The sequence below is a fragment of the Danio aesculapii genome, chromosome 11, assembly GCF_903798145.1.
Source record: "Danio aesculapii chromosome 11, fDanAes4.1, whole genome shotgun sequence".
NCBI classification, from domain to species: domain Eukaryota; kingdom Metazoa; phylum Chordata; class Actinopteri; order Cypriniformes; family Danionidae; genus Danio; species Danio aesculapii.
This window is the reverse complement of record NC_079445.1, coordinates 437,501-449,135: the sequence shown is the minus strand read 5'-3', so window position 1 is coordinate 449,135 and position 11,635 is coordinate 437,501. Positions and strand designations below refer to the sequence as shown.

The 11,635-nt window shown below is 40.0% G+C and overlaps 2 protein-coding genes across 2 annotated transcripts in view; one reads left to right on the top strand and one right to left on the bottom strand.

Annotated features, from left to right (window-relative positions):
* Positions 1-520: 520 nt before the first annotated feature.
* Positions 521-5,176, bottom strand: mkrn2os.1 (MKRN2 opposite strand, tandem duplicate 1). The gene is made up of 4 exons (XM_056468266.1): positions 4,857-5,176; positions 3,321-3,367; positions 3,089-3,251; positions 521-1,118 (listed from the first exon to the last, which is right to left on the bottom strand). Exons 1-4 carry the CDS (start codon positions 5,093-5,095, stop codon positions 899-901), a joined length of 669 nt encoding a protein of 222 aa, XP_056324241.1. The 5' UTR covers positions 5,096-5,176; the 3' UTR covers positions 521-898.
* Positions 5,177-5,946: 770 nt separating this feature from the next.
* mkrn2 (makorin, ring finger protein, 2) overlaps positions 5,947-11,635 on the top strand; it is a 9,653-nt gene continuing 3,964 nt past the window's right edge. The window contains exons 1-6 of the mRNA XM_056468074.1: positions 5,947-6,096; positions 6,407-6,535; positions 7,522-7,673; positions 9,267-9,589; positions 10,109-10,323; positions 10,747-10,857. Of these exons, the coding sequence (XP_056324049.1) occupies positions 6,071-6,096; positions 6,407-6,535; positions 7,522-7,673; positions 9,267-9,589; positions 10,109-10,323; positions 10,747-10,857 (956 nt within the window). The 5' untranslated portion in view covers positions 5,947-6,070. The remainder of the gene's footprint in view (positions 6,097-6,406; positions 6,536-7,521; positions 7,674-9,266; positions 9,590-10,108; positions 10,324-10,746; positions 10,858-11,635) is intronic.

Sequence of the window (11,635 nt, the reverse complement as noted above, 5' to 3'; positions counted from 1 at the left end):
CCCTCTAGAGGGCGCAAATATATATATGTTATATATGTTAAAATAAGCGGCCCTGAAGGACTCTGCTAATAATCAGGGAAAATGATGAGGAAAACTCGCCTGGCTCTACGGAAAACCTTTTTAACACTGTTGAAAAACAAAACATCACTTCAACTTGTTCCACATAAAATCGTTTTAAAGTCTTCTTTGTGGCTCAGTGGTTAGAGCTGTCGCCTCACAGTGAGAAAGTTACTGGTTTGAGTCTCAGCTGGGTCAGTTGGTGTTTCTGTGTGGAGTTTGCATGTTCTCCTCGTGTTGGTGTGGGTTTCCTCCGGGTGCTCCGGTTTCCCCCACAGTCCAAACACATGCGCAATAGGGGAACTGATCAACTAAATTGGCCTTAGTGTATGAGTGTGTGAATGAGTGTGGGTGTTTCCCAGTACCGGCCTCCACAAACGTCCGCAGGGCTACGTTTTCACAATGAGCCTGTGTTGGTTGACTTGCTCCAGGTGTGTTTACCTGCAACTTAAACCCAAACGTCTTTGCTTAAAGCTTGTATTTACAGGTATTCAGACTGTGATGTGGGAAATGAATCCTGTAAACACATCACGCTACACTGACTGGGGATTCACGGCAGCCGTAAATCAGCTTGCAAATAATTCATGAAGAGCTGTCAAGTAGGTTGAGGAGATCACTGCTGTATATATACAGTCGGAGACAACATTGTTAGCCCTCCTGTGTAGCATGTTTTCAAATGTTTCATGTTGACATGTGTGTGAATGAATGTGTATGGGTGTTTTCCAGTACTGTTTTACATCTGCTATGTAAAACATATGCTGGAATAGTTGGTGGTTCATTCTGCTGTGGCGACCTCTGATAAATAAGGGACTAAGCTGAAGGAAAACACATGAATGAACCATCACATGTCATCCACTGTATTAGCTATGTGAAACCCGTGTTGTAATATTGTCTGGTAGATGCTGATGTAAAGGGACACGGTCTTCATTCGGGGTAAGATGTGCCGTCCAGTGAACTCATCTCTGCTCAGACGGTCTTTATTGTCCAGTGAACGCATGCGGTTTATGAAGGTAAGAGCGAATCCATAACAGCAGGAGCCGAACTCACGCTCCTCTTCAAACCTGAACAAACAAAACCAAGAGATTTATATCCCATACACAACAGAAATATAGTAAATATCTACCTCAAAAGAACAACCCAGCAGTCCTGACAGGTTTACATTAGGGGTTTTCAGTAATCTTGCCAGGTTTGTGACCATTCCACACAATTCCTTCACATTTTGATTGAGTAAACTTAATAGTTTGTACAAATTTAAATGGATTGAACATTAAACAAGTAAGAATTGTGTTGGATCAACTCAATAGTTGGTTCAACTGAATAAGTTGTTTGAACAAGCAGCAAGTGTACTCTGTTATTGTAGTTGTATAGTGGTTATTACAGTCGATTAATACTAACAACAATACTAACAACTGTCAATTTGTTTTTAAATCATTAAATAAAATTTAAATGTTAATTTATATTTTTAAAAAATTAAATACAACAATCAAAACTATTTAAAATGAAAGATTTTCAAAAGATTTTAGTTTAATCTGATGCATAAAACAAATAATACTGCAAATAAAAGATTAAAATTACTAAAACTTACAAAAACACAATAAATTAGCATAAAAATATGACAGATAATTTACACTATATTCAAGTTATTTAAGCTGAAATGGACGCTTGAATAAAACATTTTATTAAAAAATAAATCAATTGTCAAATTTCTGACATTTTAATTTAGTTTAAACAGATGCATCAAACTAAATAAAGAATAAAAACGACTTTAAATTGACAAAAAAACATTAAATTAAGCAATAATAATAATAACAAATGTACAAAAAAAATCAATGCTCACAGAAAATAATAGTAATGCTTAAATACAAAAAATAAATAAATAAAATCTAAAAAAAATATCTAAATCTAAATAATTAATTCTTAATTTAAATCTAATTCTAAATTCTTAAAAGTTTATATTACATAGTAATATATAACATGGCGTCACGGTGGTGCAGTGGGTAGCACAATCGCCTCACAGCAAGAAGGTCGCTGGTTTGAGCCTCGGCTGGGTCAGTTGGTGTTTCTATGTGGAGTCTGCATGTTCTCCCCGTGTTGGCGTGGGTTTCCTCCGGGTGCTCCGTTTTCCCCCACAGTCCAAACACATGTAGTACTTGAATTGGGTAAGCTAAATTGTCCATGGTGTATGTGTGTGAATGAGAGTGTATGGGTGTTTCCCAGTGATGGGTTGCAGCTGGAAGGGCATCTGCTGCGTAAAACATTTACTGGATAAGTTGGCGGTTCATTCCGCTGTGGCAACCCTAGATTAATAAAGGGACTAAGCCGAAAAGAAAGTGAATGAATGAACATATGAAAATTGACTATACATTAAATACCAAATTATACTAATATTAAATTTTATGCTAATAATAAAGTAAAATTTGAGCATTTTATTTTTCTGGTCATATTTAAATTCCTTAACCAACACTTTAAAAACAATTTAATATTAATAGTAATATTTCATTCATTCATTTTCCTTCAGCTTAGTACCTTTATTAATCAGGGGTCGCCACAGCGGAATGAACCGCCAACTTATCCAGCACGTTTTACACAGCAGATGCCCTTCCAGCTGCAACCCAGTACTGGGAAACACCCAAACACACTCATTCACAAACACACTATGACCAATTTAGTTCATCAATTCCCCTATAGCGCATGTGTTTGGACTGTGGGGGAAACCGGAGCACCCGGAGGAAACCCACACCAACACTAGGAGAACATGCAAACTCCACACAGAAATGTCAACTGACCCAGCCGAGGCTCAAACCAAAGACCTTCTTGCTGTGAGGCCACAGTGTGACACCACTGAGCCACCGTGTCACCCTATTATTTTCATTATTATTATTTTATATATATAATTTGTACCAACAAAACCATTTGTCTAAGTGTAATCAGACAGCAGCAGCTCTTTCCAGTATAAGCTGATAATTAAGTGTATGATTATTATTATTATTATTACAGATAATAATGACTGATATCTGAGACCCCACCGTACCGCTCTGAAGCCCATTCAGGCAGCAGGGCAAACAGCTGAAGGTGTGTATCCCATAATTCCCGGAGGTCTGGTCTCCACGGAGGGACGAGCTGCACACACACACACTGTTCCCAGCCGCGATCGTCCCGCCGGACCCCGGACAGTGTGTAGTTGTACACCAGACCTGCCAAAACAATAGAGCAATTACAAAACATGCTGGAGATCATGATTATTACATACGGCATTTACTGACCGTCTGAATCTGACAGGCCCACGTGGATCTCTGAGTCCTGCCACTCTCTGGAGACAACAGAGAGCAGAAAATTATTAAAGCATAACAATAATCTACACCAGATATTAACGTTTGAAGGCATGTTTCAAGCATTACTTAGCATGTTTTAGCATTAAAATGACATGTCGTTAACATCGTTTTGACATGAATTATCATGTTGCTAGAATCATTTTAACATGCTAGCAAGTTTCTAGTATGAATTAGCATGTTATAAGCATCATTCTAGTTTGAATTAGCATGTCAGCGCGACTCTAGTATGAATTAGCATATTGGTAGCATCGCTGTACTCGGAATTAGCATGTTGTTACCATGTTTCTAACATGATTCTAGTATAAATTAGTATGTTGATAGCATGATTCAAGCATGAATTAGCAAGTTGATAGCATGTTTTTAGCATGAATTGGCATATTGTTAGCATCATTATATAATGAATTTACATGTTTATGTTCATGAATTTTACATGAATTAGCATGTTGATAGCATGATTTTAGTATGAATTAGAAAGTTCTTAATATTCTGCCATGAATTAGTAAGTTGCTAGCACGTTTCTATCTTGAACTAACATGCTAGTATGATTCTAGTATGAATTAGAATGTTCTTGGCATGATTCTAACATGAATTAGCAAGTTGCTAGCATGAATTAACATGTTGTTAGCATGATTCTAGCATGAATAAGAATGTTAGCAAGAATCTAGTATAAATTGCTATGTTGGTAGCATGTTTCTAACATGTTGTTAACATGATTCTAGTATGAATTAGCATGCTGTTAGCATGATGCTAGCATTAATTAGCAAGTTGTTGGCATGAATTAACATGTTATTACCATGAATCTAGTGTGATTTAGCAGGTTGCTAGCAGGTTTCTAGTATGAAATAGCAAGCTGCTAGCCTGTTTCTGGTATGAATTGGTATGTTGTTATCACGGTTCTAGTATGAATTAGCAAATTGCTAGCATGAATTAACATGTTATTACCATGCATCTAGTATGATTTAGCATGTTGCTAGCATGTTTCTAGTACGAATTAGCAAGCTGCTAGCCTGTTTATAGCAATAATTGGTATGATGTTATAACAATTCTAGTATGAATTAGCATGTTGTTAGCATGTTTCTAGTACGAATTAGCAAGCTGCTAGCCTGTTTCTAGCATTAATTGGTATGTTGTTATCACGATTCTAGTATAAATTAGCACGTTGCTAGCATGTTTCTTGTGTGAATTGGCATAATTAAGCAAGCTGATATAGCCTGCTTCTGATTTACCATGATTTACCATGTTAACATGTTTCTACTATGAATTAGCAAGTTACTAGCATGAATTAACATGTTATTTTGTAGGGGGCGACAGCTCACCGGAAGCGCTTGGGCTGGCTGAATGACAATTAAAAGTCCGTGAGCATTTACTCCATTGAAGGTTTAAAAAAACAGCATTTATTTGAATAAGAAATCAGTAAAAAAATTATTAATTCTAAAAAATATTTGCCAATGAAATTAAACAACTCACCCCAGATGTGAGGGCCCGTGCGCAGATCCTATCAGAAACGCGCAGGAGACTTTGTGTCCATCCCTTAGCGGACAGGGAACAGACACCGGGGCGTCTAAAAGTCCGAAAGTGAGAATCTGGTGACAGATCGGACACTGCCGAGCGGCTCCTGCAGGTCTCTCAGAATATCCGCCGTTCGGACGCGAGAAACTGTAAATGTTTCTTCCGCAGTGTCTGTATTTGATGACAGTTTCCTCCATTTGCGTTTACCTGTGGAAGCTCGCTTGCTGCTAGAAGAGATACAGCTGCGGCCGGAAGTTAAAAATAATTATTTAAATTGTTTATTGAATTACCCATTAACTGTATTTTATTAACGTCTGGGATACCCCAACCGTAAACACAACCCCCACAGTAGTGTAAAAGCAGTAGTTATAATAGGAATTATCTATAATATTTATTAAATTGCCCATTAAGTTGTATCTTATTAATATCTACCCCTAACCCAACCCTCACAGAAATGTAAAAATACTAATTAGTGTTGTACAGTGTGACTAAAAGTACGCTATTTTCATATGAGTGTCTGCAGCTGTATCCCTCCTACGCTCCGATTAAGCTGATCTCAGACCAGTTTCGTTTTCCTAAAGTCCTCAGATGACGTCATTGTATTCAACACTAGGCCACCAGAGGGCGCAACAGCCACGATCCTACAGTAAAACAGTCTATGAGCCATCCATATATAATCTATAACAATAAAATAAAGAAATAAATTAGAAAAATGGCGAGTATTTCTGGACTTCTAAACTCCAGGCGCTTAAATGCACGATATAACGTATTCAATGCTAGTTGTCTAGATTATAGTTTTTCTAGTTATGTGAAATTATAGTTGGAATGATCATCCTTTTCTTTCGTTTAACATTTATTTTAAATGTCTGTAATAAAATCCAAACTGTTCAGCAGGGACACGGAACAGACGATTTGTGAATCGCGAGTTTTTCTTCCGAATCGGATCTTTAAAGCGGATCTTTAATTTGATGCGGACGCCAGTTGTGAACTGTTGATCTGTTCGAAAGAACCGATTCGATGAGACGAGTCGCGCTAATTGACATCAGAGCTAGGCGGAATCAACGATCGGTGTCGGCGTGATGTAGCCGGTAATATTTTCAGGTTGCACAAAACCGTGGAGACAGCAGCGTTTGAGGGTAAAAAACATCTTCCATTCGTGACCAGGATAAAACATGTCAACAAAACAAGTGACCTGCAGGTAAAGAGAACCGCCGACGCGTCATTATACACCCATTAAAGCATCGCTGTATTCAACGCGGCCGTGGATATTTAACGCTGACTTTGACATGGGAGAAAATGGAGCATCTGCACTGACGCATGTGCGACTGCAGATCATCCGTCAACCTCACACATTATTCACCTTCATTCTGCTTCATTTTCCGCCATTCAGCAGGAGAAAGCGTGTTTCAGAAAGAAAGGAGTGTTTTCATTCACTCGTCAGCACGTCTGTCACGAGGAAGATGATGCATATGATGAAGAACACACCGTTGTTTTGTGTGTTTCCGCAGGTATTTCCTCCACGGTGTGTGTCGGGAGGGCAGCAGGTGTCTGTTTTCTCATGATTTAACCACAAGTAAACCTTCCACCATCTGCAAATACTTCCAGAGAGGAGCGTGTGCTTACGGAGACAGATGCAGGTCGGTCAAACCGCAAACATCATCAAATATAGCTTCATTAATCAACTAGATATTCATTCTGGAGCACCTGATCAATCTTTACAAACGAAACTATCTTCCAAATCTGTGAAAATAAACGTGTGGTTATTAATATTGCATATTCTTAAAGGGCTAGTTCACACTAAACTGAATATTCCCTCATCATCTGCTCACCTGTACTTGTTTAAACCTCTATCGCTTTCTTTCTTCTGTTAAACAACTAAAAAATAATACATTTTGGAGAAAGCTGGAAACTAGTAGCCATTGACTTCCAGAGTATTTGTTTTCTCCTACTATGGGGGTCAATGGTTTTCAGCTCTCTTCAAAATATCTTCTTTTGTGTCCAAGTTACTGAGGACTAATTATTTTATGATGTGGCTAAATCACTTCTATAATGAACTCTTCTATATATCATTAAAGAGAAAGAATGGGGTACATGCATGGGACTTTTAATTTTTTTAGCTCAGGCGCTTCCTGTGAGCTGTCATGCCATTATAAACTCACCATGTTTAATGTCTGTTTACTTTAAAAGTCACTGATCTTCACTGCCTGATTGGTATACCGCATAAAGTGGGTCTCAGGGTGTACAAGAAGCTCTAAATTAAACTACATTGTTCAGCTGCATGTCTTAAAAATATCAACAATTATTTTACTGCAGTATTTTCAATGGATTTTCTGCGCTCGCCTGCTGATCCTGACGGTGATTGTGTTCAGACGGATTTTCATCTCGTTTTACAGTTGAACAACTAAATGAATGCTTGAGTCTGTTTAACTGATTGTGTTTTAATTACTTTTCAACATCGATGCTGTAAAAGGAACCAAATGAAATTGAAAATAATCACATTAACCGCTCACCGGTAGTTTATCGGTGGCTGAAAAACGCTTGCTGTGCATCTACAGCGCGCTGTCCGGTTATTTTCTGACTCTATGATGTGTGTTGAGGGTAGTTTTCTGTGTGTTTGTGGCAGATATGACCATATTAAACCTCCTGGTCGTGGCAGTGGAGCTCCACCAGATCACAGTAACAGAAGCAGCAGTGCAGGAGCTTCCGCGCCGGGTCCCGGACCCCCGGCAAACACCAGCAAACACCTCAAAAAACCTCTAGTGCTTCGAGACAAAGGTATCTGGGGTTTTTATATGATAGGGATGAAGTAGATCCAGGAGGTGGTTATCTCAGAATAAAGCCTGACAGGTTCATCAGCAGCCCGATGTGAAGCGCAGCACTGCTGTTGAAGACTGACGAAGTTATTCTGAGATAACAACCATCCTGATGTGCTTGATCCTGATTATTACACAGCTGCTGGCCACGAAACATATCAATTAGACACTTTGTTTTGAGCTGTAATAGGTAATTCTATAATTAAATGTTAAGCTGACAGAAATGAAAGTGCTAACCTGCGTGTTATACAGACTCGAGGTGCAGTGTGACAGACAGGATGAATATGAATGCAAGCGTATTCACTGATGGTCAAGGTGATCATTTGCACTAATACATTTTAGTTTAAATTATGTTTTAGAACGAAAACGATCCGCGTCCTCACTGGTGTTACACCTAGCATTTCTGAAAACATCACCATTCACACTATACTGCTGAAAACACATCACGTGACCACACACACACACACACACACACACACACACACACTCTGGCAAGCACTGCAGCGTTTGCATACGTCTGAGCTCCGCGCAGTCAGTGGGTGCTTTGAGCACACCTCCCCAGGTGAGAGCAGCACACGTCAGACGGTTCTTCAAGGATCTTGTCTTGTTAAACATGACCTTTAATTCATTTAGTCTCCATCTAATGGTCTTCTGAATCTATTACTTGCTCTCAGGTAACATGTTTTGGCTGAGCGCAAAGATACGTTAATATATTATTTTATATAACAATGTACACCTATTCTGCACATTTGACTGATTGCTCGCCTTTATTTGCTATAATCTATAAACTTATTGTATGTTATATTGTTATAATGGCCATTATTGATTGTTAAAACTGATATTCAGCAAAAGAGACAGGGTGTGTTTCATATTTTCAATGAAAATGAAAGAAGGCAGGGATGTTATCGGCTGTTTTGTTATAAATATGCACACAGTGAAGATGATGCTCATATAAATATGCAGATACACAACCGCTCAACATTTTTAGCGTCTTTAAGTTGTTAATATCAATAGGCAGTTGCTTATATCATGTTTTCATTTTATTGTTAAGATCTGACAGCGTGGCCAGGGTGATGTGAATGAAGTAGCCTACACGGTTCCCTTTGAAGAGTCACCCGGCGTGTCCTCGGGAGGTTGTTTCCCAGATCAATCTTGTGAAGTCTGAACTTAAGGAAAGGATGAAGAACTTTGTGCACTTAATATTGAGGGAAAAGCCCCAATCAGAGAGGGGAATGTCTGCAGCCTTGCCTCAGTGTTCAGATGTCTCAGTTTTCCCCATCCACATTGACACGTAGCAGCAGAGTTTAAAAACCAAAACAGCCTCTTGAGCGTTTTTAAAGAGCTCAGTTTTCAGGGCTGGAAGACTCCGGGGTAGTGTGGACGCAAGGCATTTTAAAACTAAAGCGTATTAGTGTAAACAGAGCCTCAGTTCCTGGATGAGTCTGTGTTATTCAGCCGGTGTTATCTGGGAATATCAGACCTTTTCATGTCACAACTGACCAATCAGAATCCAGTATTCCAGACAGCCGTGTAATACATGTGTGTGTTTCCTCAGCTCTGTGCTCAGACAGCAGAGCTCGTGTGTTCAGTGCAGAGAGTTCAGAGCTCAGCGAATGCTGGGAGCTGCGAGACGACGGCGCTCAGAAACCGCACTCGTATCTGGAGGCCATCCGCTCGGGCCTGGACGCCTCTGCCACCGCCGCCGCTGCGACGTTTCCGGAGCTCCAGCCGACGTCGCCGCAGATCTGCCCGTTCCTGGCCGCGGGGCAGTGCCAGTATGGAGAAACCTGTCCGTATCTGCACGGAGAGATGTGTGAGATCTGCAGACGGCGAGTGCTGCATCCACACGACCCCGAGCAGAGAGCAGCGCACGAGAAGGTGAGCATTACTGCTGCACGGGTTACACTATCAAGGGCACTTCAGCTGCGTTTACACTGCATATCCTGGTATCCAGATACTTTATAAATAATATTTATTTTAAAATAATAGAATTATAATAAACTCCAATGTTTATTGTTTTTAGAAAATATCTAAAATCTTGTTTTCAAATGAGCTTTTGGAAAAATAAAGTTTAAAATGTCTCGCTGCACAGATCTGTTGATGCTGCAATTTAGCTTACCCAATTCCCCTATAGCGCATGTGTTTGGACTGTGGGGGAAACCGGAGAACCCGGAGGAAACCCACGCCAACACGGGGAGAACATGCAAACTCCACACAGAAACACCAACTGACCCAGCCGAGACTCGAACCAGTGACCTTCTTACTGTGTGGCCACAGTGCTAACCACTGAGCCACCACCGTGACGCCCTAACCTATGGAGTATACTACTGAATACTATGATATAAAGTAGTATGCCGTATACGTGTGTAAATATGTCATTTGTGTGTGCGTTTGCAGATGTGTATGGTGGCGTTTGAGATGGACATGGAGCGAGCGTTCGCAGTGCAGCAGAGTCAGGATAAGGTGTGTAAGATCTGTCTGGATGTGGTGTACGAGAAATCCTCTCCGTCCGAGCGGCGCTTCGGCATCCTGTCCAGCTGCGCACACACATACTGCCTGAACTGCATCCGCCAGTGGCGCTGCGTAGAGCAGATACACAACCAGATACGCAAGTGAGTAACACTAGGAAACACAAGCGCACACACACACACACACACACACATAGATGATTATTAACACTATGAAACATACACGCATAGATGATGATTAACACTATGAAACACACACACAAACATACATAAACACTCTAACACTATGAAACACACACACACATATAGATGTCAGTTCATAGATACTGATAGTGATGCACACACACACACACACACACACACACACACACAAACATGAAACACACACACATTTAGATTCTCACACACACACACACCTATAGATGATGATTCACAAACATTAATGGTGATTGACACTGAAGGTGATTCACACACAGACACATACACATAGACTGACGGTGATTCTCTTATACACACAGACACACACGCAGAGACATGTAGTAAGCTGGTATGTGTGTGTGCGTGCAGGTCTTGTCCAGAGTGTCGGGTGGTCTCTGAGTTCGTGATTCCCAGCATCTACTGGGTGGAGGATCAGGAGCAGAAAAACCTCCTCATCGAGCAGTTCAAGTCTGGAGTCAGGTCTGTAGTGTGTGTGTGTGTGATGATGATGATGACAGCACATAATATTAGACTAGATATTCTTCAAGACACTAGTATTCAGCTTAAAGTCACATTTAAAGGCTTCACTAGGGTAATTAGGGTAAAGTTAGGGTAATTAGGCAAGTCATTGTATAACAGTGGTTTATTCTGGAGACAATCCAACACTAATATTGCTGAAGGGGGCTAATCTGCTTGTTGAGTCTGACGTCACGCGAAGCGGCTCCCGGGTCTAAGTGCTCTGTCAAACTGTATGGAGAGACTCAACTAATGGTAATAATAAATGTTTGCAAAGTGCTGTAATACTTTCAGAATCACCATCGCTATATATATATATATATATATATATATATATATATATATATATATATATATATATATATATATATATATATATATTTATTAGTGGTGGGCCATTATCAGCATTAACGTGAGACTCTTATCGCGCAATTTAAAAAAAATAAATAAGAAATCGCCGTTAATCTATTCTCAAAGTTGGTTTGGGAGCTGGGTCTATTCAACACAAGCTATGATGCCCTTCTGAATCAAATCTGCAGGATGCCTGACTTTAGCTGCAGTTCTGCAGTTTCACTTTCACTCATGAACATTTCATTCACGCCCCCATGACAAACTGGGGTATTAGACGCAAATAAGGAGTGAGGACTGGTGAGAGTGTTATGGAATTTATTAACACACGCTGAATGGAAAGAAAAAACTTCCGCATTTCGCTGTGTGTGTGTGTGTGTGTGTGTGTGTGTGT

Coding starts and splice junctions, on each gene's coding strand:
- mkrn2os.1 (XM_056468266.1), bottom strand. CDS start 5,095: ATGGAGGAAACTGTCATCAAATACAGACACTGCGGAAGAAACATTTAC. Junction 3,252..3,320: donor GGGCCTGTCAGATTCAGACG/GTCAGTAAATGC, acceptor TTGTTTTGGCAG/GTCTGGTGTACAACTACACA. Junction 1,119..3,088: donor CCTGAATGGGCTTCAGAGCG/GTACGGTGGGGT, acceptor TTGTTTGTTCAG/GTTTGAAGAGGAGCGTGAGT.